The 27724-nt window shown below is 43.4% G+C and overlaps 1 protein-coding gene across 3 annotated transcripts in view; it reads right to left on the bottom strand.

Annotated features, from left to right (window-relative positions):
* The window catches only part of TTC8 (tetratricopeptide repeat domain 8), a 167321-nt gene extending 147503 nt beyond the window's left edge, over nucleotides 1-19818 (bottom strand). For 2 of the 3 annotated variants that reach the window (XM_029597757.1, XM_029597758.1), the window contains exon 1: nucleotides 18987-19437. In XM_029597757.1, the coding sequence (XP_029453617.1) occupies nucleotides 18987-19088 (102 nt within the window). In that variant the 5' untranslated portion in view covers nucleotides 19089-19437. Of the gene's footprint in view, nucleotides 1-18986; nucleotides 19438-19758 lie in introns of those variants that run through there. The other variant, XM_029597759.1, reaches the window with a different exon arrangement.
* Between the last annotated feature and the right edge of the window lie 7906 nt (nucleotides 19819-27724).

Here is a 27724-nt window from a genome sequence, read left to right as displayed (position 1 = left end):
GTCCAGACATATTACAATCAGGCCGATTCAGTAAAGTCCGTGGGAGAGCGGGTGAACGTCCACTCTCCCGGCGCGCGCACAGGCCACTCGCCTGTGTGCGCAATACAGTATTTAAATGAGGCCCGGCGGTAGAAATGGGCAAAAGGAGGCGCTAGGGACACTAGCGCGTCCCTAGCGCCTCCTTTTGGACAGGAGCGGCGGCTGCCAGCGGGTTTGACAGCCAACGCTCAATTTTGCCGGCATCGGTTCTCGAGCCCACTGACAGCCACGGGTTTGGAAACCAGCCACTGGCCGACTTCCAATTTTTTTTTTTTAACTTTTTTTTTTACTCTTCGGGACCTCCAACTTAATATCGCCATGATATTAAGTCGGAGGGTGCACAGAAAAGCAGTTTTTACTGCTTTTCTGTGCACTTTCCCGGTGCCGGAAGAAATTAGCGCTTATCTTTGGGTAGGCGCTAATTTCTGAAAATAAAATGTGCGGCTTGGCTGCACATTTTACTTTCTGAATCGCGCGCGAATACCTAATAGCGCCCTCAACATGCATTTGCATGTTGAGGGCGCTATTAGGCTCGGCGGGTTGGACACGCGTTTTCCGCCCCTTACTGAATAAGGGGTAAGGGAAAACGCGCGTCCAATGGCGGGTTAACAGTGCGCTCCGCACTGTACTGTATCGGCCTGAATGACAGTTAACAGCCGGGGTGGGGGGTCACAAATGGTAGCTCCCTCCAGAACCTGGGACAGGTACACACTGAGCCTGGCTGTACAATGACCAAGACTCCTGGAGTTGGGAATGTAGTCGCTCCAGTATCCCCAGTCAGCCTAGGGGGCAGAAGCCAGGACTGGAAATTGAACCTAGGTCTGCCGCTAAGCTGACTTCAATTAATCTTGAGTTCAAGAATGAGGTAGTTCCTTAACTGAAAAGACTTGGACAGCACACACTGTAAGGGGGGAAAAGAGCCCAAGTGGATCTTGAATGTGGCTCTGCTCTGTCCTCTGCCCATGAGCCCCAAGGTGGCTCACTGCATTTGCAGCCAAGTAAACAGAGAAGGTGCTATACTTTGTTTCAGCTCAGATTGGTCCTCAAGGGCTCATAAGGGATCACTGGAGCTAGTCCAGTGCTCCCGGAAACTTGAGGGCTTAAGAGTTGTACTCTGTGCTGTGGATCCTGGATCCACAAGATCTGTAACCTTACCTGAACAGAGTACTTCTGAACTAACTCGTGTTGGACTGGGAGTATTGTGAATCTGCTATGTTCAAATTAATGAATTCTCAAGTAAGTTGCATGAGTAGCTAGGACCTCCATCATTAACTGCCTTAAATACAAGTACACCCAATTTAAAATGTATCCTAAGATCTTGCAATCTTGGGGTATTCTGTAATCGATTGAGCCATGGAATTTAAACAGTTGTACGATTACTCAGGGTATATTTATTGGTTATATATAATAATATTGGTTCAGTCAAACTTAGCCGAACAGAAGCTCATTATGGCATTGCTTTGCAATGTATGTCAGGCTAGGGCTTGGCAAGGCAAAAGGCACAGTTCAAATTTGCAACTATCAAGTTGCTAGCCACAGGTATCTCCTCATTCAATGCAAGGCTTATTCATAGCACATCTTCACAACATGCAACTAGATGTCCTGAACACTACCACTGGTGCTTCCAACAGTGAAAACGGCCTGACTCCCAGAAACTCAGAGCCGTATTTTCTCAGTAGCTGATCCAGTACCATGGAGCAGCCTGTGATGGAGCTTCCCTTCCCCCTACTCTATCCTTCTCACCCCTTCCCCTAACCTCCGACCTTTATTGTAACTTTTGTGCCTGCCTCTGGGCAAGCACAAGTTGTGCACGCTAGCAGCCTGCCGGCACGCGATCCTCCGATGCAGCGGCAAATGGCTGCTGTGCCGGAGGCCTCCGGCCCCACCCTGCCCCTTTTTCAAAGCCCCGGGACTTAGATGCGTCCCGGGGCTTTATGCACATCGCCAGGCCTTTATAAAATAGGCCCGGCGCGAATAGGGCTTTGAAAATCCGGCCCTTTGTGTCTCCTTTATTGGATCTTTTAATGTGTCAGTTAGCTAAGCATACAATTTAATTACAAAGTTATATTTCCATTGCCTTCCACAGCTTACAATAAAGCAATGTTGCTTATCTGTAACAGGTATCCTCAGAGAATAGCAGGATAAGCAGCCATATACTTCGCTGATGTTATCCAATGCTGCCAATGTGGACAGCAGTCCTAGAAAACTGTGGAAAAAGCCTAGAAAGCTTTTCTATGCTTGCACAGGATTTCCTGTTCAGTTGCCACTATTCAGGGGCTTCCTCAGTCCTACGTAAACGCTTTTAGCAAATCAGCTTCAAAGGATTATCAGCTGTCAATACAGCTTAGTTCAACACCAACACCTTTGGTACCAATGAGGGTGCATCAGTTTTTTTAAGTTTTCCCAAAGATGTCAAAGCAGACAAAATCTTCAGCATTTGATGGCCCTGAGAGAGATTCTTGAGTAGATGCTAAAGCTAGGATCATCGTGCTCGGGACATCAAGAAGCAAATGCAATCAACATGATAATTCCTGTTAAACTGCAGCAGTCACATGGGGCATCCCTCCCCCCAAATCCTTTTTTGTCGTCAGATGATTTCAGATTCTTCTTTTCTCCTGAGAGAAAAAAAAAAAATCTATCGCAACTGGGACTTCTCATTTGTCCTATTGTTTTCCTTCTGCATCTACCCAGTAGCTGCTTAGTTAGCCCATTTTCATCTCGAGTAAGTTTCCTTCCTTTTCGTCATTGGTGACTAGCCCCAAGTTCTTGGTGTGGCTTCGATTGCAGCCCTGTTTGGCCTGCCCCCTTTTTCTAACCATTTTGGACTTTGGGTTTGCTGTGTCGGTTTTTCTCACCATGCCCAAGAAGCAATCCATTGGCTTCAAGAGTCATCCATGCTGCAATTGATGGGGATGATAAAATCCTGCACAGGCCAGGAAAATCTTTCTAGGTTTCACCACAGTTTTCTAGGAACGCTGTCCTTGCGGCACATTGGATAACGTCACCCGTGTATGAGGCCGCAGTATCTAGCTTATTGTCAGAGAAATGTCAGTACTCTTTTAATCTCCGGACAATGGAGCTTTCCACAGGCCCTTAGCCTCCTCAACACTGAGTTCACAAGGGGAAATGACAGAAGGTGAAGTCAAGAGAGGGATCATGCTTATGAATGGAAAGGCAAACCAATAATTATATGTCAGTAATACTTTACTGTTGGACCAAATGTCTCTGCAATCATCAGCACAATTACACCAGCTCTTGGGATGACGATGAAGTGGTCAAAAAGCTCAACCAGACCGTTCAAAAGGACTAATCTCTGTCTACGGATTAAGAAATCCAAAACAGACTCAAAGGATGCACGTTCATTTCATGTATGAACAAATATGCTATTCTGCAGCATTTTTTCTTACACCAGTCAGTGCTGGTTCAGTCCACTGAACATGACATATGGAACAAAGAGGGCAGTAATCAGATTAGGCATCTAATCAGGATGACCAACATAACCAGCAACTGAAAACAAGGGTTCCCTCTAGGTCACACTTGTTCTACACCCATTTTATTCTATCAAAACAAATGGAACATTTCCAACATGAAATAATTTATGCGATTTGCATGCGATTATGCTGATCAACTGTTTTAGTGCAGAACAAAAATTGTAAAACAAAATTTTCATCCCTGAAACCAAAATAGTGACTATAAAACATACAGTTTATGTGCCGGTATAATTTAGTAAATAATAATTTTGCAAAAGAAGAGAACTGAATAGCAAAGTTTTCCATTCCCGAGTTTGATTCACTTATAAGAACACTACCTCACTATTACCTACCTCACTGAAAAATAATCCTCATCATGGTACTCTTTCGAGTACCAGTCAGAATTCTGCTGCCCATATTCTGACTCTACTCGAAAGAGAGATCATATTTCTCCGCTATTTGCATCGGTTACCCATAACTTTTGAATACAATACAAAGTTTGAATATCAATTTTCAATTTGTTAAATAATGAACAAAATACTTGGCTTAGTACCTCACTGCGCATATATAAACCCCTGCGACAGTAACACTCTGCAAATAACTTACTGGCCATTCCGACTCCAAAGATGGCCAGACTGGATTTAATGAGGAATTTGCATTTTCAGTGGCCGGCCCAAATTTATGGAATGTGCTACCTGATTTACTACATATGACCGCTGACGTGAAAGAATTTAAGAGGGACCTTAAGACATTTATTTAAACAAGCCTTTAGTAACCTACTGGCAAAGTGAAAACAAAATTAAATGCTGTTTCATCTAATAGTTACTTAAATTCCTCTGATAAGTGCCGATAAATACTCTAGCGAGTTTAGCTGTATTAGTCAGGAGTTGACATACAAAATAGTGATCTATATATGTTAATGATTTAGGGGCAGATTTTCAAAAGCCTATGCGCGTAGGAGGGGTAACACGTGCCGGGCCTATTTTAGAAAGGCCCAACGATGCACGTAAAGCCCCGCGACGCGCATATGTCCTGAGGCTTCAAAAAAGGGGCGGGGCAGAGGCCTCCAGCACAGCGGCCATTTGCCGCTGTGTTGGAGGATCGCGTGCCGGCAGGCTGCCAGCGCGTACAATAGGTAAAATAAAGGTCAGTATGGGGTTTAGGATAGGGCTAGGGGGCAGGAGGTGAGGTTTGGGGGTTAGGAAGTTCCCTCCGAGGCCGCTCCAAAACAATTGTGCACCCCCTTGCACTTGGCGACCCCCGATTTTATAACATGCGTGCATGTTATAAAATCGGGGGTCCATGTGCGCGCCCCAGGTAGCGCATGCACATAGACGCGCACCCTTTTAAAATCTACCCCTTAATGAATTATTTGATGATTTTGTTTTATTTTATTGTGTGTGTACTTTATGAACCACTTCGTACGTTATTGTAGATAGCGGTATATAAACATTTTAAAAATAAAAATAAAATACTCCCCAACTTTTGGTCTAATCTACAGCACTGTAATCCACCTTGAAGTGGTTGAACAGAACAGAAATATTAAATAATCATTTGGATTTCTATAGTATCTTTCATGTGAATGGAATATCAAAACATTCTACAGCTTTATACGTCAGACCATGCAGCCACCCTTCTGATGGATGGCCTGGTAGCACATTTCTGGTGCCTAGAGAGCATGAGAATTTCCAAAAGAAGGAAAAATATTATCTAATTATCTTTGAGTAAAAGACAGGCAAAGGGAGAGCAAGATTTTTGGGGAAGGTCACATAGGGTCAATGGAAAAGAGCCACTGAACCTACCATGTCCATGATTTCACTGATCTAATCCAGAGACTGTGTCTCCCTTTATTAATTCCTTGTGCCACTCTGAGCCATTTAACCCCCCCTGTGCTTAAATTTACATTATAAGCAACCAGGGATCGGCAGCTTATTTTGAACAGCACTATACACCGATGTTTTAAAAAATGTTGATAATATTTATATTAAGTAGGTAGCAAGCATCAGTTTTTGAAAAAAAAACAAAACAGTAAATCTAGGTTTTTAATAAGGTGTACTCTAGTTTTTAGTTGGTTTTAGTGAAGGATAGATTATTTTGTGGGAAATAATGCCTTGGAGTATTAACTGTAGTCTTATGTAAATTAACCTAAATGTAGGGCCAAGGTATGCAAACATAGTGCATCGCATGGATATTCACTGGTTATAGATTAGTGGAACCTGAGAATGGCCATTCGCTCCCAGAGCACCTTCAGTCCAGCCTGCTTCTCCATTACACTGCTCAGAAGCTTTGTGGTGTAATAAATTCGGCGAAATCAGTTTTATGGCCCAAGCATTATCCTTTATCAGCTGGACAAATGAACTGTAAATCCCAAGTACATTCTCTGCAAACATCTTCTGCTTAGCAAAAGAAATGTAAAGCCAGGAGGATGAAAGACATGCCAGTCTCATGCAGCGTCCTGGTCAAAAGTGACAATGTAAGGGGGCTGAAAGCACTGTGTGCATAAAAATGTTATGACCAAACCCTCAGAGCATGGTTTCTGTGCCTAAAAGGGAAGAGGGAAGGCTGCCTTTTCTCTGCCTCCCTGCTTTCTTTTCCTGTTGCTGCGTTCTCTCGCTCTCCCCCTCCCTTCCTGATGTAAAATGTGCGCTCAGCCCATGCAGGAGGCGCCCTTTTTATAAGTGGGGGGTTGCCTGCTTGTTAAAGCCCAGACGCATTAGGACACCTTCCTGCTCCCTGCCGATTCCGGGAGCACGATTACATCTGGCAGATACGGTAACACCGCCCAGCCCCGCGCGCCACTGGGTGTTTAGCAGGGGCCGAGCGAATCGGCGCGGGGTTAAAGTGCAGATTAACAGGTGGGGCTGGCTTCCGGCGGCCGGCACGACCTTCGTGTCACAGCGGTATGAGGTGAGAGGACGGGCCACGAACTCCCTGCTGCAGAACAAATATCTCCTCAGCCAGAAAGAGGGCAGACAGGGACATCTTGTCTGATGCAGCGTCATTTTCTTATTATTAATGCTTTACCCTTTTCCACTAGAACAATCTACTGGTCAGATCGATCAGTGAAGAAAATGATTATATACGGGCTCTATTATAGGTTTCTCTTCCCACAATGTGATGGCTCTATCTGATTTGTCGAGGGATTGTTTTTCCCCTGCAGGCACAGAATAGGATACATTAAGCCTGGGATGTGGCCGGAGAGAGAGGGAGATCTTTATTCTTCCTGTCGCGGGCAATATTTTTGTGAAATAGAAATACATAAGCAAAAGAAAGGGATTGGGGGGGGGGGGGGCGGTCTTTTTAATTATTGAACAAAGATGGTGTCTGATCCTGTATTTGGGATGCAGTATGAAGATGTGGGGGCTCTGTGTCCTATGTTCACGGGGTGCCACAAATTGCAAGCCCCTTGCTTCACTGGAATGCATTAGGAGAGTTACAATGACCTGGTCGGGCTCACTGATTTAGATAACAGTTTAAGGGTGCGGAAAGGGGGGAAGTACATTTTTGGCTGTGGCACTCTCATTAGCTAAAAAAGAGATACTGATGTACTGGAAAAGTGATGAGCTGCCATCTTTGGTGTGCTGGAGGGAGTTTATGGTACATACTGTACAACTTCAGCAGCTAAGAAACTATAATATCACCTCCTGTTTGAAAGCCTTGGCCAACTGAGGGGATATTTTCGTGTATGGGACTTGGGCCTTGAGCTTCTTTAAGTATGCTGCTGAAATGCCAATTTCAGATTAGGGGGATGGGTGGCACTGGGTGTGAATGGACTAGAGCTAGAGTTGAACTGCTCTGCATTTTTTAACATACTATGTGTCCTTTTTATTGTTATATTTGTTCTGAGTATCTGTACCTGTTCCTGGTAACTTCAATAAACAGACTGTTTAAAAAAAAAAAAAAAAAAAGAAAGGTTTCTGTATGCCTGACGATTATAACTACATACACGAGTGGTGTGCAATGTCCTTCGTGTGAGATGTTTTATGATGCTCAGTTAAGTTATAGGGCATGATATTGACATATTTTTCCTAAAAAGCTGCCCCATATATAAATAAGTTGCTAGGCATGCATAAAATTTTCAAATGCATGCAAAGCAGCTCATTCATAGATAATCCTATGCAAATCACCAGAGCTGAATTATTTGCTGATTAAGGCCTGGATTCTCTAATACCGCCGGGCTCTTTGAATCGCGCGGTACAGGGGGGCGAAGCCAGCAGTGATCGCCCTCTGCGGTGCAATCGCTGCCGGCTTTCGCACCCAATAGCACCATCATAAAAGGTGGTGCTATTGAGCGCAAAATTGGCAGCGAAAAGGGTTCTTACCTTTTCGCTGTCCGCGATGTCTTCGCAGCGTCCGCCCGGGCGCCGCTCCAACTCCTCCTGTTCTGGTCTTGACGCCGCCCCGCCTCCTGCCCCCATTTAGTGATCGCACGTGAAAAAAGGGACCTTTCGCGTGCGATCGCTTTGGAAAATGACCCCCTAAGTTAGCTACAACTCCCAATGCCTCTACAAAAATCGAATCCCGGTGCCTCCCTATTGCAAATTAAAGATCCAACAATGGCACGAAACACCCCTGCAAACCATAACAAATCCTACATGCAGCTCTGGTTTGACCCCCTACTGTCTGTCAAGGTGGCACCAAAGGGAGAAAAAGAGTAAAAGAAAACAAATGGAGTTCATCACATGACAATGCCCCACTCTGCTTCCCAAACTCCTCCCTTTACACCTAAAAGCACCCACCTATGGTGCAACCCCCCCCCCCCCAAATACACTCTGCTTGAACAAAATTTGCCACCCCATCCCCTGAACCCTCTCCCTTCCTTGCTAAATATCCCTCGTAATCTAGTAATCCCCCTTTATCCTTGCCCATCCCTGGATTCTCCCCTTACTTTAAAAAGGTGCACTGGTGTTTTCATGGCGGCCTGGAGCACCCCTCTAGGCTTAGGCTAAATGGTGGCCATCTTGTAAAATGGCTACCACCCAGTCTTTGCCCCTATCATGTGATAAGGACAAAGGCTGGACAGTGGCATTTTGGAAAATGGCATAAACTGGCCGAAGCTAAGGGGGCATTTTGGGCTGCCACTAAAACTAGGGTCACTTTCTTTAGATAAGGGAAGGACAGGCCACTAGACCACCAGGGAATAGGTTCTCTGTAAGGGGACGATTTGGGACGGATATTTGGTGGAAGAAGGCGTTTGGGAAGGAAGCGAGGAATTGCTGCAGGACACGTTGGGGCTTTTTTTTTTTATGCTATTTTCAAAAACAAATACAAACATTGTTACAGTATTCAGATATCGTAATTGTTTTACATACTAGTATAAAACTAATAATTTAAATCTGGTAATTCAAAAGTTATATTTCAGAAGGATATATGAATACAAGCGGACCAAGGAAAAAGAAAGTAGGTTAATCTCCTTCTTTCTGTAACAACTGAAAACTGAGACTACAACTAGATATTTTACTTTGCCTCAAGTCCCAACTCTGCAGATTATTGGGTAAGGGAATCAAGAAAATTTGAGATAATTCAAAAAAATACATACTTCAGATTTTGATATAAAATTTCACATTTACATGGAATTTTTAATAGCACTTTCCCTCCCATAGCTTCTACTTCTGTTCTCATATTAATACATTTTTTTCTCCTTTCTTGTGTTTCTCTACAAAAATCGGGATAGATCTAAATCTTATCACCATGAAACAAAGACAAACGTTCCGCATATATAGTGTAAAGACTGTTTCTCTATCTGAGGCAAAAGAGAAGGAAACATGTAATACAGATCTATTCGATATTACAGTCTCAGTGTTAGATTCAATAATTTCAGAAAAATGTAATTGTCCTTCACCTGACTTATTTCCAGCAGCTATGTTACTTTTTGTAGGTACGTAATAAATCTAGAGAGAACACGCAGCGTTTGCAATGGCATTTTTAATATTTGTATAGAGGTACTCAAACATTTCATAAGCAGATATTAAATCATGCTTTGGAAAATTAATAACTCAGATTTAAATACTTTAGTGTATTCTCTATCCCCTCCAATTTCTTTTCATATATAATTGCAGCTCTAGCAAATCTTTGCTGCCAGTGCTCTAAATTACTCAATCTTGTCCCCATCTGTTCAATATTTTCTTTATTTTTTCCAAGGGAAACCTCAATAGTACTAAAGCATTGATTAGAATCTACAATCAGTTTGGACAGATTAATAATTGCCCCTTCTAAAGACTTTATTGCGGTCCATAAAGATTCTAGAGTAATTTCTGGGGGCTTATCCAAAATCAACTCATCAACTTCTGCTCCACCAAATTCCAACTTTCCCACTGCAGCTTGGGCTCCTTCTCCATTTCCTTCAGGTACTGTTCCAATTTTTAGAAAGTCTGTAGGTAAATAATGAGGTGGAGGAGGAATACTTGGTGCGCCAGGGCTCAAGGATGTTTCGGCCAGAGGGTCTGATACCCGCTCCAAATCAGACCCCTCAGCGGCCACTTCCTCTGGCTTCTGACCAGATGACGGGGTGAAAAAAAACGGTATCCGCAATTAGGAAGACTCTAATAAGTGAGAGGACGATGCCATCTCTCTAATTTTGGCCTTCCGTTTAGTATGAGGCATTTTATTAACTTTATATATAGATATTAGATAATCAGCAGCCAGCTATTTCCACACCGCTTCTCAAATCTTCTCTCCAACCCTTCTGAAAGAGGGCTGAGGACTAAGAGGGTTAATGAAATTTTAAAGTACTCACTTTTTAGTCAAAGAAGAATCTTCCTTCCAAATTTAATTTCCAGACAGTCCCGGCAAAGCCATGCGCCCCTTTGTTGTGCGCGGCTTCGGCAGCGCGTCGGCTGCGTGCCGTGGGGGGGGGGGGCAGTTTTAAGGCTTCAACCGGTTCCGCCCTGATGACATCAGCTATCTGAAAGTGTTAGTTGCAGCCCCGATAGGCCAGAGGGACACCTCCTTACCCTCAGCTGGCATTCACAGGAACAGGTAAATGCAATACTTTGGGGCATTTTTTTAAAATATTTTTTATTTTCTACTGCCTTGACAGACAATGAGGGGGTGGGTAGGGATCTATACAGATGCTCGGGGGGGGATTTCTGCACATTGGGAGATGGCTTTTCCTGAGCTGCTGGCCCTTTACAATGATGGCAGTTCTGGGCATAGTGGGCCATCATCACAAGTTTTTACCTCTTTCCCCACTATAATTTTTCTCGCTGTATTTTTCTGTGACAAAAAATATTGCAGGGAAGATGCTGTGGTGTTTTACTGAGGGGGGGGGGATGCCATATCATGGGAATGCCCCCCCCATGATATTTTGACCCTCCCTTGATAAAATATCACACACAATAAAATGACACGCTTAGATTTGTAAGCCCTCTGAGGACAGGGAAATGTACGGTACCTGAATGTAATTCTGCAATGGAATTACTTAACCTAAGTCTGACAAACTCTGGCTAGGGATCTGTTCAGAAGCTAGGCCTTTAAAGGACTCAGAATCTCACACTGACACACATTACATACCTGTGAACAAGTGTGAGAAAGGAAGACATAAGCAACACATGTGCAGAATCACAAGAAAAAGCCAGTTTTGGGAAAACTGTATGCAGTCTCTCAAATCATACTTTCAGATGCTCAGGCAAAATGGGGTATATAACTGAGGGAAAGAAGATTTTGCATTCCTGAACAACTAGAAACAGAGCCATGCAGCTCTTCTGGGTTCTTGTGACATCAGAGAGGGAAGTATGGCATTGCTTTATTATTGTAACTATTGCCTTTGCTCTGTATGTGTGCGATACCTTTGCTGCATTGTTTCCTGCTGGGCTTATAATAAAATCACTGCTATTCTGACATCTACTGGGTGCTGACTCAGAATGTGAGCGATTGTGTGTGTGCTTTGGGCTTGTGGGTCCTGTCCAGGCAGAGGGAGGTGGGGAAGTGGGAATACCACTTTGTGTCTTATATGAAATGGGTGTGGTGCCTGTGAGCCCTTAGTGTGTGGCATAATTGACACAGCATCGAAGGCAACCCTAAAGGCCTATGCAGACAGCTGGCCTATGTTCCCAGGAGTGGAACAGACTGGAGTTTCACCTTATCCAGCCCCCTCCCCCGCAGGTTGAAACCTTGGGTTCTGGTGGCCAGCAGGCCTTAGGTGGGTCTCTAGGGTGGTCAAGTAAGCGAGAGTCCAAAACAAGCAAAGGTCGGGGCACGCAGGAGACATCAGGGACAGGCAGCAGGCAAATATAGTCAGGTCCAAGTCCGAAGCAAGAGGTCAGAACCAGAAAGTCAGGCAAAGGGGAGGATGAGGCAAGGCTGGACGAGGCAAGGAAGCAGGAATGCAGCGGCAACATGTATTGCAAAGGCAGGAGACCCTTTGTGACGGTAGCCTGCTGGGGTCACAGCTGGGTTTAAAATCAAGCCGTGTTAGGTCATCATGCGGCACCAGCTTGGCTCTTCCTGCCTCACAGCCTTTAAGGCATGTGCATCTAAGGCTGGTGTGCCGAGGAAGGAAAGGCAGCGTTGCAGCAGCATCCCTACCATGCAGTGCTACCTCAGGATGTACGGGGTCTCGGCGGTTAGTGTGGCCGGTTACAGGCCTGCCCCAAGGCCGGCCAAACGTGACGTATACCCCCCTCCGAAGCCCCCTCCCCAGCCTCCTTGGTTTAGGTTTCTGGGCAAACAGTCTCTGGAAATCTTTCAACCCACCTTTACCCAATTTAATTAAATTTCCACACATACAACACCTTCAGTTTTTCCTCTTTTGCCAGCCAAAGAACTTTTTTTTGAAAAAAAAAAAATTTTTTAAGATGAAGGTGGTGGTTTCATATATTTCAAGCCGAAGCCACCCAGGCTGTGCTTTTTATATTTTGTAATCATTAACACACCAACCAACCTCCTAGTTTATTCACTGTGCTCAATGTGCAAAAAATCAAAATTTTTTTATCATCTTATTTTTAAAAAAATGCATTTATATTGAGCCAAAACAGGCTTCTTCAAATTCATGGCAACCACCGATGAAAAGAATGTTGGGAATTATTAGAAAGGAAATGGTGAATAAAACGGAAAATGTCATAATGCCTCTGAATTGCTCCATGGTGAGACCGCACCTTGAATACTGTGTACAATTCTGGTCGCCGCATCTCAAAAAAGAAATAGTTGTGATGGAGAAGGTTCAGAGAAGGGCAACCAAAATGATAAAGAGGATGGAACAGCTCCCCTATGAGGAAAGGCTGAAGAGGTTAGGACTTTTCAGCTTGGAGAAGAGATGGCTGAGGGGGGATATGATAAAGGTGTTTAAAATCATGAGAGGTCTAGAACGGGTAGATGTGACTCGGTTATTTACTCTTTCGGATAGTAGAAAGACTAGGGGGCACTCCATGAAGTTAGCATGGGGCACATTTAAAACTAATCGGAGAAAGTTCTTTTTTACTCAACGCACAATTAAACTCTGGAATTTGTTGCCAGAGGATGTGGTTAGTGCAGTTAGTATAGCTGTGTTTAAAAAAGGATTGGATAGGTTCTTGGAGGAGAAGACCATTACCTGCTATTAAGTTCACTTAGAGTATAGCCACTGCCATTAGCAATGGTAACATGGAATAGACTTAGTTTTTGGGTACTTGCCAGGTTCTTATGGCCTGGATTGGCCACTGTTGGAAACAGGATGCTGGGCTTGATGGACCCTTGGTCTGACCCAGTATGGCATGGTATGTTCTTAAAAGTACTTAGCTGTAAATCATGTTATGAAACCCCCGACTTGTACAAGTTTCGACGATGAATCTTTTTCAAGGGTTGTCCCTTGCCAGATCTATGTATTACAGGGCCTCCAGGGAATATTCCATGTCAAAGAATCGGGAGAGAGCACAGCTTGATTTTTCTCTGCTAGCCAGTATCGCAATTCAAAGTCAAACCGATTGAAGAACAGCAACCAGCAGGCATGCCGGGAGCTCAGCTGGTGGGCTAGTGCTAGGTATTCTAGATTCTTGTGACTCGTGTAAATTGTCACTGGATACCTGGCTCCTTCTAACAGATGCCGCCATTCTTCCAGTGCTAGCTTCACAGCCAATAATTTGTGTTCTACAATGGTATAGTTTCCTTTGACAGGCGTGAACGTTTTGGACAAGTAGGAACAGATCACGAGGGTCCCTTGATGCTGTGCTGTGAGAGGACAGCCCCTATCCAAAGGGTAGAAGCATCTACCTCCAGTACATATGGCTTGGAGAGACCCGGATGATGAAGACAAGGATCTCAATTGAACTTCTGCTGAGGTGATTAAAGGCTTGGGCGGTACTGGGCTTATGAGCAGCTCTTTCTACAAGGGACACCCCATTAATGGAGGGTTCACAAGTGGAAGTGGTGAATGGAAAAGGGAGGGAGAGATGGTTGTTGTCGGGGGGGGGGATTACTTCTCTCTCAGGAATGGGTACAAGCATTTTTTGGAGTTTTAATGTGTGAGGCTCTTTTCTTAACTTGCTTAAATTTTCAGCTACATCTCCCATATTGTGGATTTCATTGGGTGTGTTGTGCAATTGGCAATTCAAAATATGTTGTTGTTACTGCCCTTTTGGAATAGAGGGCCTGTTTGCCCCATGTTTGTACATTTCTATATTTGAATAAAGTCTTAATAACAAAAAAATAAAAATAAAAAAGCTAACGCCATCTGAATGCCAATAAAACAGATTTTTTTGGGTACAAAAGAAAACAAACAAGTTCTGGACCTGAAAATCCCATTGGGAATCTATGAGCTCCTGTTAAAAACAGAGGTGTAAAGTTTTGGATTCCTGCAAATCCAAGCAACAGTTTAGGGCTGCCGATTTTAACAAGAAAATGTACGAAAGTTACACCCGCTCTTTGAAAAGAAAAAAAAATCTATTCACAGTGGTTCATACCACAGTAACCACAAGGCTGAACTACTGCAACGCACTGTACAATAGGCTAACAAATACACAATTCTGCTGCACGAATGATAGAAAGATGCAAAAGGTACAGCCACGTCACACCTGCTACCAATACCACACAGAATGAAACTCAAAACGTCACTGATGTACAAAGTTCTAAGAGGAGATGGGCCTATTTACTCCAGTGAAAGGCTATCTGAATACATGCTCTCTAGACCATTAAGATCATCATTTGGATCCTCAATATTAATTCCATTGTAAAAAAAAAATAAAAATAAAAAATAAAAAAAATAGACACCTGCAATAGATCATTCTCAGGAACAGTACCTGCCCTCTTGCATTCCCCTCCTTGAAGAGCTCTAAAAAATACACAATTATTCCCATTTCAGGAAGCAAATAAAGGCCTGGCTCTTCTAAAATAGTAACAATAGCAGAAAAAGACCAAATGGTCCCATTAAGTCTGCTCGGCAAGTTTCTTATGGCGATAACTGCCGCTCCATGCAGGCCACCTCTACGCCCTTTGCTACCGGCAGTAATATTTACAATCAAAACCAAGCAACCGTCAATCCTATAACAAAATTACTGCTAGCAACATTTTTACAAGGTGAGCAGCCTTCTTGATAATTCAGGCAATGCTGTTTGAATGTGCTTTGCTTTTGGACTTGGCTCTAGAAACAGACCTGTGCTTTTTCCCCACTATCAGCCTGTCATTCCCCCGACCATAAAAGTCGGGGCCCAGTGTTGGCTGTCATCTGAATCTAATTCCCCTTTTTGCCTTTTGCCCTCGCCATCGAAGCAAAGAACAATGTTGCAGTTGCATCAAAAGCATCAAAGCTAATTGATTAAGGGTAGTAATCCCCATGCCTTCCGAAAAAGGTAGTATCTGCCTCTCCATGCAGGTCACCCCATGCACCCTTTTCTTCAAGTCTAACCTCTAGCTGTACTGTACAAGTGGTAAAAATAGCATGTCGAAAATGTGTGGCCAAACGGGGTCTAACAGTGCACTCAGCCTGAGCGCACTTTACTGCATCGACCCGTAAGTAAACTTGATTAATGGCAGTTAATGGACTTCTCCTCCAAGAACTTAACCAAACCTTTTTTGAACCCAGCTACACTAACTGCACTAACCACATCCTCTGGCAACCAGAGCTTAATTGTGCACTGAGTGAAAAAGAATTTTCTCCGATTAGTCTTAAATGTGCTACTTGCTAACTTCATGGAATGCTCCCTAATCCTTCTATTATCCGAAAATGTAAATAACAGATTCACATCTACTCATTCAAGACCTCTCATGATCTTAAAGACCTCTATCATATCCCCCCTCAGCCGTCTCTTCTCCAAGCTGAACAGCCCTAACTAGCCTTTCTTCATAGGGGAGTTGTTCCATCCCCTTTATCATTTTGGTCGCCCTTCTCTGTACCTTCTCCATCGCAACTATATCTTTTTTGAGATGTGGCAACCAGAATTGTACACAGTATTCAAGGTGGGGTCTCACCATGGAGCGATACAGAGGCATTATGACATTTTCCATTTTATTAACCATTCCCTTCTTAATAATTCCTAACATTCTGTTTGCTTTTTTGACTGCTGCAGCACACTGAGCCGACAATTTCAAAGTATTATTCACTATGATACTTAGATCTTTTTCCAGGGTGGTAGCTCCTAATATGGAACCTAACATCGTGTAACTACAGCAAGGGTTATTTTTCCCTATATGCAACACCTTGCACTTGTCCACATTAAATTTCATCTGCCATTTGGATGCCCAATCTTCCAGTCTTGCGGTCCTCCTGTAATGTATCACAATCAGTTTGTGATTTAACTACTCTGAATAATTTTGTATCATCTGCAAATTTGATTACCTCACTTGTCATATTCCTTTCCAGATCATTTATAAATATATTGAAAAGCACGGGTACCAGTACAGATCCCTGAGGCACTCCACTGCCCATTCCCCTCCACTGAGAAAATTGTCCATTTAATCCTACTCTCTGTTTCCTGTCTTTTAGCCAGTTTGTAATCCATGAAAGGACATCGCCAGCTATACCATGACTTTTTACTTTTCCTAGAAGCCTCTCATGAGGAACTTTGTCAAATGCCTTCTAAAAATCCAAACACACTACATCTACCGGTTCACCTTTATGCACATGTTTACCAACTCCTTAAAAAAAAAAAAAAAAAAAGTGAAGCAGATTTGTGAGGAAAGACTTGCCTTGGGTAAAGCCATGCTGACTTTGTTCCATTAAACCATGTCTTTCTATATGTTCTGTGATTTTGATATTTAGAACACTTTCCACTATTTTTCCTGGCACTGAAGTCAGGCTAACCGGTCTGTAGTGTCCCGGATCGCCCCAGAGCCCTTTTTAAATATTGGGGTTACATTTGCTATCCTCCAGTCTTCAGGGACAATGGATGATTTTAATGATAGGTTACAAATTTTTACTGTGAACCGCTGTGGGTGAATTTTGTATTCAAATAATATATATGACTGCCTAGGAGTTAAATAAGCCCTACAAAGTAGTTTATATAATGACTCCAATTGCCACTGCCACTAGTTAAGAATGAGTCCCAAATATCACATCATTGTAACACCATTTGATAATCTATAATTTGCCTTGGTTCTTTCTAAACTGGGCTTCAAAGGTATGCAAGTTTTTCAAGATGTTTTGATTGGTAAAAATTTCTTATCTGTGGAACAAGTGCAGACTTGTCCTCAAGTGCCACAAGCCAGTCAGGTTTTCAGGAATTCCATAATGAATATGCATGAGATACATTTGCATGTTTCCCCTCCATTGCATGCAAATGCATATTCATTGCAAATATTCTGAAAACCGAACTGGCTTGTGGCTATGAACCTCAGTTGCCTACCCAAGAAAAAGTCCCCGTCCAATATTTTAAATTCTGATTATTCATAGGGTTGCTATAGAATAAAGAGAGACTGTTAACAGAGGACTCTGTTAGATAAAAGAATTAGGTCTGAGGTTTATGTCATGTTTAATTATGGGTCAAGGAATTGTCATGGTATTATAGGGCTTTTCACCTCTGGGTAGAGAATTAGAAAGAAGTGGCCTCTGTAAAATGGCTTAGTGAACTCAGTCCAGTTAAAGTCCAGAACAGAAGTGTTTCCATTGTGCTCCCCCGTCAGATTCCTTTAGATCTGTGAAGTCTGCTGCATGCATGGTTACTGATTTGCAACAAGAGGAGAGATTGGAGATAATCATATCTCACCTAAGCATGTTTGTGATAAATTGGACAAGGATTATGAAATGGAGAATAATCAGGAGGAATGCATTATTATTACACTTGATATTCCATGTTTCCATCCAGTGAACACAAAGCATTGTCTGTAAAATTACTAAACAAACAGATACATGGAAAATTACAACCAAAAAAACAAAACATACAAGCACAAAAGATAATAGAATAGGTGTAATTTATAGCTATAGGAAAAAATGACACAAAAAATATGTAATCTATTTTAATACTGCACCAAATACACAAAACAATTTTCAAACGAATGTGCCCAGGTAACTAAGCTGTTACCAAGTAAATTCCCTGGGGCTGAAAATTGCCTTCCCTCCCAGTGGCCAAAAAGTACATGCACAGAAATATTGGAGGAGTTAAAGTATATAGCCCCTTGATGTAAAAGAATATGAATGCCCGTATAACCCTTGAAAACATTAGGTTTCCTAAATCACTACATAAGAACATAAGAAATTGCCATACTAGGGCAGACCAAGGGTCCATCAAGTCCAGGATCCTGTTTCCAACAGTGGCCAATCCAGGCTACAAGTACCTGGCAAGTACCAAAACACTAAGTAGATCCCATGCTACTGATGCCAGTAATAGCAGTGGCTATTCCCTAAGTGAACTGGATTAATAGCAGTTAATGGACTTCTCCTCCAAGAACTTATCCATATCTTTTTTAAACCTAGTTACACTAACCACATCCTCTGGCAACAAATTTCAGAGCTTAAGTGTGCGTTGAGTGAGAATTATCTCTGATTAATTTTAAATGTGCTACTTGCCAACGTCATGAAGTCGTCCCCCCCCCCCCCAGTCCTTCTATTAACCTTCAAAGCAATTTGTTTAAGCTCATCCCCGTGGCAGGTTGCTAGCAGAGTCTACAGGTAGTAACAGAATACCAACTAGAGCTGCCACTTCAGCCAAAAAAAAAAAAAAAAACCCAAACCAAGCCAGTCCTGGTTTTGCAATATTGCATGTACTGATTTGTAGTTCCGATTTTCCTATTCCAGCCCCTAATGAAATCAGATGTACAAATCTCACTAGAGAACAAAACCTGGGCTGAGGTAGCAACCCCAGTACTAATCGTGCAAGCGCTGCCAACCAGTACAGATTGTAGCTAATGAAAATACAAACTGCTCTTATATCCGTGAGCGACCAAACTCTTTGCAGCAATTCCCTACTTTTCCTTTGTCACCGGAAGGGCCTCTTTAATCCCCCAAAACCTCCAACAATAAGACGGGGGAAGCGACTGGCATGTTCTCCGCAAAATTAAGGACACTTGCCAACTGCAGAAATCGGCGAGTCCCCCTCCATAGCTTCCAACTCCCTGCAGCGCCTCTCTCTCTACCTGATCGTACGGCGTCTTCTCCAGGATCCGCCCGCAGAGCTCAGAGCAGAGCTGGAACTTCCTCCGCCTGAAGTAACTCCAGGCCTGAAGCAGCGGATCCATGTCCGGGTACCTCCCGGCCGGGAAGCGCCCGTCCGCCCCCCCCGACTGGGCACCGAGCACCGGCCCCGGCTTTGCCCGCTTCCGCCGAAGGCCGCAGCGCTGGCCGACGGCGTCCTCAGTGCCCAGCAACCCCGCAGCAGGGTCCTGCGAGTATAAGGCTGCCTGTCAAACTACCGGCCAAAAAATAAAAAAAAAAACCAATAATAAATAGAGAAAGAAGGCAAGCAATTCTCCCTTCCAGCCTTGAAGAAAGTCGTAACTCGAGTTACTTTGACACTGAAGGCTGTTGAGACGGGCGAACGGAACAGGCAGTGGTGGTGGCTCCTGCTTAGAGCACCACTAGGACCTCGGAGCTGCTGTTTTCTCTGGCTCTTGTCCCAGATTGCTCCACGCGCTACTCCAAGCCGATCTTGCAGCAGGGCGGGGGGCGGAACGCAGAGCGGAGGGGCTCGTCCGCTCCCATAGTCACCGGCAGACTTTTCAAAAGTCGCCGGCAAATTTGAGTAAGGCTTCACATTTCTCACAGTGTAAAATAGTCATTTTTTAAATTGAAAATCTTTAACTGTTTTTAAACAACATTTAAACAGTATTAAACCTGGCGACTCCGCCGGAGTAAAGAGTATTAGGTGAACCTTCACTCATGCATTCCCTGACTCTTTCCCCAATTTACCTATTGGTTTGCAGTAGTTCCAGCACAAAGATCCCTCCTAGCGGCAGCACAGCATTTTGGGCCGGATTTTAAAAAGGTTGCGTGCACTGGGCCTATTTTTAAAAGGCCCTGGGACGCGTGGGAGGGAATGGAAAGCAGCATGGCTCGGAGTGGGCTTGGTGTGCACAAAGTGCTCAATTGTGCACCCCCTTGCACGCGCCGACCCCCGATTTTATAACATGTGTGTGCAAGTTATAAAATCGGGTGTACATGTGCGTGCGCCACGCATTTTCCTTTTAAAATCTGGTAATGTATTGGCTCTGGCACAGCACCCCGCTAGGTTTTGCGCTGGCAGGATTTTGCCACTCCCAAAATTTTGGCACTTCAGGCAACCACCCTGGGCTTCAGCTATTTGTTCCCTGCTGGAGGGAGAGGAATGGTGGCTCAAGTTGTAGGTTAAAAAGCACCCAATCGCCATCCTCTGGGAGAGGGGGAGAGCAGCAGCACTTTGGCCTGCAGGCCGCGTTGGAAGGGGCGCAGCTCCACAAGTGGCAATTTGTTTTAAGCCACAGACTGTCCAAAGGGAAGAGTGCTGCAGCAACACACAGAGGCTGCATGAAGAGAAGGGAAGCGGTTCCACGGTAATACTCTATTTTGGGTCCTCTTCCTTGCATCATCATCTCAATGCATGGCAGAGACAATGGGGCAGGAAAGAGGGTTTTAGGTTTGTTAGGAAATGTGCTTCATTTTGGGGAAAGGGGGGCGGCCCCTTTCCAAAAGGATTGGCTCACCTTAACCCGAGTGGAACCAGGCTGTTGGCACTAACCTTTAAAAAGGAGATGGCATAGCTTTTAAACTAGATCAGTGGTTCTCAACCTTTTTCCCATCGTGACACACCTGACAGACCATGCTCACATGTGCAGGAAAAGATACATATTCTGTCTGAACAGAAATTGCATAAACTAAACATCCCACACCAAAACAGCACCAATTTCCAGCATTTAACAGTAACCACCTTACCTAAGAAAAGGCAACACTGAAAATATTACACCAGGCCTTAAGACATCAATACACCTCCTATTAGGAAAACGGACCAAGTTAGGCTGCTGTGGAGCCCTACACAGAAACTGCACGCCAGCCTCACCTGAATTACATGTGCTGACCCTCACCTAACAAAGAATAAAGAAACCAAAACGCATAACTAGAAGCATGCAGACAAAAATTAATTGGAAACCGCAACAAGCCAGAGTCTCTGTATGCAGTGAAACAAATGAAGAAAAGAAACATCACCCATCCTTATAAAACAAATCAAGAAATATAAAATCAGTAGCAGTAAAACCATACTAACAAAAAGAACAGATTATTTCAAAACAGCAGATGAATAGAATATCCAATAATTAAAAACATATCAAAAATTTCTAAATAGCAAACACAAAGACCCAGTAATGAAAAATAATAAGGATACAAAAAATGTTTTGCTCTGCATACCTGGGAACATTTGATATCCAGGTGACCTGAGATTGTTTTGAATTATCAGGAGGGGTGGTTTGCTTGGAACTTTCTCTTCTCTCTCTCTCTCTCCCTCACACTGGCTCACAATCGCTCACATATACATATGCTTTTCTCTCTCTCACTTATATAGGCTCTTAATTACACATTTACACACATGCTGTCTATCTTTTCAGGCTTACACACACAGGCTTTCAATCACACACATACATTCTGTCCTTTTCTCTCACACACAGACTCTCATTCACATGCTTACAAACATGCTCTCTCTCTTTTTCATTTACACACAGGCTCTCAATCACATACTCACATGCTCCCTCACCTAAACCAGCTCTCAATCACACACAGACACATATGTTCTGTCTCTTTCTCTCATTTATACACAGGCTCTCAATCACATACTCACATGCTCCCTCACCTAAACCATCTCTCAATCACACACATACTCTCTTTCACATGTACAAGCTCTCAATCATTCACATACATGCTATCTCACTCACGCACACATAGGATCTCAAACACACATGCTTGCTCATTTAGGTAAAGGGCAGCAATACTGGAGATTAAATGACAGCCTCTTAAGAGGATGAAAAATATAATCAACAAGTTAGACAAGAAATAAAAGATTATATAGAACTGAATGACACAGGAGATAACACCCCTTCGGTAGTGTGGGAATGCTTGAAGGCGGTAATCCGTGGTAAACTAATTGCGAAAGCAGTACATGTGAAAAAAAATAAGGGAAAGGGAAAGAACAGAATTAATATCGTATATAGCCTGTCTTGAACACTCACATGAGAGTACGCTTTCCAGTAAGACCCTCAAGCAACTTGATGAGCATAAACAGAAGTTAACAGATTTAGATGCGGCCTTGGCTGCTCATCATCCTGAACTTCTGAGACAGTGCTGCACACTGAGCAGAAGATTTCAATGTATTTTCAACTATGACACATACATCATTTTACATCACCTTATTAGATACGCGCGGCCATCTAATTTCATGTCTAGATTGATAAGGGATATTGAGCGGTATGAGCCGCATAAAGCCAGGTCTCTCCTTGGTTTAGCTAATATAGTGATTCCTGCCTTATTAGAGTTCTGAGATATTGTTCCCCCTATTCTTAAAGAGTTAAACATCTTTACCAATAAGGGAGCTAGGAGGTCCACGTACAGCTTATAGAAGCTTGCCGTATAACCGTCTAAACCCAGTGATTTCCCTATTTTCACATTTTTTATGGCCCAGACTTCTGCCTGAGTAATGTCCTTCTCCAATAATTCCTTTTGGTTATCGGCTAATTGAGGCAATGAGATATCTTTCAAATAATTCTCAATTTTCCCTTGCTCTAGACTAGGGTCAGCACTGTATAACTCTGTATAGAAACGTAGGAAGCGCTGGAGAATGTCCGAGCACCTGGGGGGAAAACAAGGGGGGGAAACAAGGCCGGGATAATACTGGCTAATAAATTAAAAATAAAAAGAACCCAAAATAATATTATAAAAATCAAAGATGAAAAAGGGAACATGTTAACCAGGTGCTCGGACATTCTCCAGCGCTTCCTACGTTTCTATACAGAGTTATACAGTGCTGACCCTAGTCTAGAGCAAGGGAAAATTGAGAATTATTTGAAAGATATCTCATTGCCTCAATTAGCCGATAACCAAAAGGAATTATTGGAGAAGGACATTACTCAGGCAGAAGTCTGGGCCATAAAAAATGTGAAAATAGGGAAATCACTGGGTTTAGACGGTTATACGGCAAGCTTCTATAAGCTGTACGTGGACCTCCTAGCTCCCTTATTGGTAAAGATGTTTAACTCTTTAAGAATAGGGGGAACAATATCTCAGAACTCTAATAAGGCAGGAATCACTATATTAGCTAAACCAAGGAGAGACCTGGCTTTATGCGGCTCATACCGCTCAATATCCCTTATCAATCTAGACATGAAATAGTTGGTTAAAATATTAGGGTCGGATTATAAAAGCCCTACACGCATATAGCCCCGGCAATGCGCGTAAAGCCCCAGGACGCGTTTAAGTCCCGAGGCTTTACTAAAGGGGTGGAGTGGTCTGGGGACGGGGCCAGAGGCCTCTGATACAGCGACCATTGCTGCTGTGTTGGAGGATCACATGCCGGCAGGCTGCCGGCGCGCACAACTTGCGCCTGCCCAGAGGCAGGCACAAAAGGTAAGACAAAGATTTGGGGGGAGTTAGAGTAGGGCTAAGGGGAGGGGAAGGGAGTGGGAAGGTCAGGCTAGGGAGAAGGAAACAGGGAAAGGCGGAGCAGCTCGGTGCGCACAAAGGGGCAGATTTTCAAAGGGCTACGCGCGTAACCCCGAAAACCTGCCCCTGCACACGCCAAGCCTATTTTGCATAGGCTCAGCAACGTGCGCATGTCCCGGGGCTTGAAAAAGGGGGCAGGGAGTGGGTGGGGCGGTCCGGTGGGCAAGGACGGAGCCTCCAGGCACAGTGGCCATTTGCTGCTGTGTCCGGGATTGCGTGCCGGCCATTGGCCGGCACGCGCAATCTACACCTGGCTGGAGGCTGGCGCAACTTGAAGAATAAAGGTCAGGATGAGGGTTTAGGTAGGGCTGGGGGCAGGTTAGGTAGGGGAAGGGAGGGGAAGGTGGGGGGGGTGACGGATATTTGATATGGTGATTTGCCCATCGAAATGGGTGAGCTACACGTAAATGTACGAGTACCTCTGGTGTCGTGAAATTTAAATTTCAGATTTTTCTCAATTAATTTTGAAGGAGGTAATAGCATCATTCAGGAGTGTCTCAGCTTTCCACTTATCGTATGAAGACCATGTTTTAATAAAGTGTGCATAAGAGTTATGCTTTAAGGCTGTAATCTTTCCTAGGCTCGAGTAGATTCCTTGTATAGCCTAGGAAAGATTACAGCCTTAAAGCATAACTCTTATGCACACTTTATTAAAACATGGCCTTCATACGATAAGTGGAAAGCTGAGACACTCCTGAATGATGCTATTACTTCCTAGAAGATACTTATTGAAATTAGAGCCTCCAGTTAGCTAAGAGATCAATATCTGAAAGTACATGAGTTACTAGATACCTGTGACTGAAATGAGAGGGGGAGAGTAAAATTGCAGGGTGGGGGGGGGGAAGAATAAGGGAAGGGTTATTAAAAAAAAAAAAAAGGGATCATTGTGTTTTATGTTACTAAAAATTAGAAATGAACCATGTTATGTTGGTTTGAATATTCAGGCTTTGAAAGTTTAATAGCCCTCTTCTTTGCGGGCCGATCCGCGGCAGCGGCATCCCTCTTCTTCGCGGGCCGATCCGCGGTGGGGACCCTGCTACCGGGCCTCCTCCTCCTCTCAGCCCGCTGCTCCTCTTCTGCACGTGGCTGATGCTCCACCTCCTTCCTGCCCGTGCGGCTCCGGCAACATTTTTCTTCCGGGGCCGCGTGGGCAGGAAGGAGGTGTAGCACCCGCGTGACCTTTTTCTTCGAGCCCTGGTGACATAAGCTCCACCGTGGCCCTGCCGATCTTCTTGCTGTGTGTCTCCGGCACACAGCCCAGCCCAGCCCAGCGAAACTTCACTGCTCAGCCGCCAGGGGGATGAGGTCCACCGGCGGCTGCATTGGCTCCCACTTGCCGGTGTGTCACGTGCACCGGGCTTGCGCGACACACCGGCACACCTCAGGCGACACACCAAAGTGTCGCGACACACACTTTGGAAAGCTCTGGGATAACCAATAGGGCACTGTTATACCAGGGTACAAATTATAACGAAATGATAGAATGGATTAAATTGGTGGAAGGGTGGCACTGTATGTTAAAAAGAACATTGAGTCAAAAATGATGAAAGTTCTGCAGGAAACAAAATGCAATGTTGAATCTTTATGGCTAGAAATTCCAGGTGAAAAGGGGAATAAAATAGTAGTGGGCATGTATTACTGTCCACCTGGCCAGAATGAACTAACAGACAATGAAATGCTAAAAGAAGTTAGGGAAGCTAACAAAATCAGCGGCACAGTAATAATGGGTGATTTCAATGACCCCTGTGTTGACAGTGACAGTGACAGTGAATGTTACAACAGGACATTCTAGAGAGGTATAAATTCCTAGATGAAAGAAATGACTACTTCATGGAGCAGCGGGTATAAGAACCAAAAAGAGGGGGAACTATTTTAGACCTAGTGCTTAGGAACTGTTATCTTCTAAATCCTAAATCCTGTAAAATCTGATAAATAAAAGTCCAATTCTGAGGAGAACACATTGTCTTTTTCCTGAACCTAGGATTGTGAAGTGAAGTGGGAGTGTCCTGTAGCAGACAGATCCCTGCACCCCTAAACTTACTTATAGATGATAAAGCCATAGCAGAGAGACTAAATGAATTATTTGCTACTGTTTTAACTGAGGAAGAACTAAGAGATATTCCCATGTCAGAATTTGTATTCAAAGGTGATGATTCAGAGGAAAGGAAGATGTACTAGGGCAAATTGACAAACTAAAGAGTAGTAAATCCCCTTGACCAGATGGTATTCATCCCAGAGTGCTGAAAGAACTGAGAAATTAAATTGTGGACATGCTATTGGAAATTTGTAAACTATCTGTAACATCATCTATGGTACCTAAAGACTAGAGGGTTGCAATTGTAACTCAAATTTTTAAAAAGGTCTGAAGAGGTGATACAGGAAACTGTGAACAAGTGAGTCTGACGACTGTGCCAGGCAGAATGAAAGAAACTATCATAACAAACAAAATTGCTGAAAATATAGACAGGCATAGTTGAATGGGACAAAGCCAACATGGATTTAGCCATGGGAAGTCTTGCCTCGCAAATTTATTACATTTTTTTGAGGGTGTAAAAAAACGTGTTGTTTGTTGGCTTTCCGCAGGCGTAAATCTGCCAACAAAGGTGGGGGGGGTTTAGATAGGGCCGGGGGGGTGGGTTAGGTAGAGGAAGGGAGGGTAAGGTGAGGGGAGGCGGAAGGAAAGTTCCCTCCAAGGCCGCTCCGATTTCGGAGCGGCCTCGGAGGGAACAGGCAGCGTGTGCTGGGCTCGGCGCGTGCAGGTTGCACAAATGTGCACCCCCTTGCGCGCGCCGACCCCAGATTTTATAAGATACGCGCGGCTATGCCTGGTGCACGAACAAAAGTACGCCCGCGCGTACATTTATAAAATCTACCCCTTAGTGTAGGGCTAAATGGTAAACTTTCCCAATGGAGAAAAGTGAATAGAGGAATGCCCCAGGGATCTGTTCTAGGACCATTGCTTTTTAATATATTTATAAACTACCTGGAAATGGGAACAACAAGTGAGGTGATCAAATTTGCCAATGACACAAAATTATTCAAAGTTGATAAATCACAAGAGGATTGTGAAAAATTGAAAGAAGACTTTGCAAAACTGGGAGACTGGGCATATAAAAGGCAAATGATATTTAATGCGGTCAAATGCAAAGTATGTACTTAAGGAAGAGTAACCCAAATTATGGAAATACAATGCAAGGTTCCACATTAGGAGTCATCACTCAGTAAAATGATGTATGTGTCATAGTTGAAAATACATTGAAATCTTCTGCTCAGTGTGCAGCAGCAACAGCTAAAAAGGCAAATAGAATGCTAGGGATTATTAGAAAAGAAATGGAGAATAAAACAGAGAATATCATAATGCCTCAGAATCACTCCATGAGGCAATCTCATCTTGAGTATTGTGTGCAGTTCTGGGTACCACATCTCAAGAAAGATATTGTAGAATTAGAAAAGGTACAAAGAAGGGCGACCAAGATGATAAAGGGGATGGAACAATTCCCCTATGAAGAAAGGCTAAATAGGACTCCAGCTTGGAAAAAGAGACGGCTGAGGGGAGATATGATAGAGGTCTGTAAAATGATGAGTGGAATGGAACAAGTTAAATTGAATTAGTTGTTCACTCTTTTGAAAAGTACAAAGACCAGGGAACACAGAATGAACTTACTGGGTAATACTTTTAAAACTAATAAAGAGAAAATATATATATATATTTATTTCTCAAATTTTCAAAATAACAATCAAGAATTACTTGATACAGATATATGGCCACTCATTACTTAAACTTAGTCATACAATATTAATCTTAACATACAAAAATCCCATGCACTATATTTTTTTTCTAAGTCCTCTATGAATGGGGGAATAAAGATAAGAAATATTTCAAGGCTTAAACATTTCATAGAAAACATTAGGCAATATTTTCCTTTATTAACACTTAGAGCTGAGGGGTTGTGTCTCTCAAGTTCTGGTCACTTTGTTTATCAGTTATGAATTTTATCAAATGTGAGGGTTGAAAAAAGCAATATTTAATTCTTTGGTACTATGCAACATTTACATGGGAACTTTAATTTATATAAAGCACCCATTTGTAATACTTTAGGCCGAAGATTAAGAAATTCTTTCCTCCTCTTTTGAGTTTCCTTGGTAACATCTGGAAACATTCTTACCGCCAGCTGGTAATATTTCTCATTAATGTTCC

Source organism: Rhinatrema bivittatum, chromosome 4 (genome assembly GCF_901001135.1).
Source record: "Rhinatrema bivittatum chromosome 4, aRhiBiv1.1, whole genome shotgun sequence".
Lineage (NCBI taxonomy): Eukaryota > Metazoa > Chordata > Amphibia > Gymnophiona > Rhinatrematidae > Rhinatrema > Rhinatrema bivittatum.
This window is presented reverse-complemented; position numbering and strand designations above follow the sequence as displayed.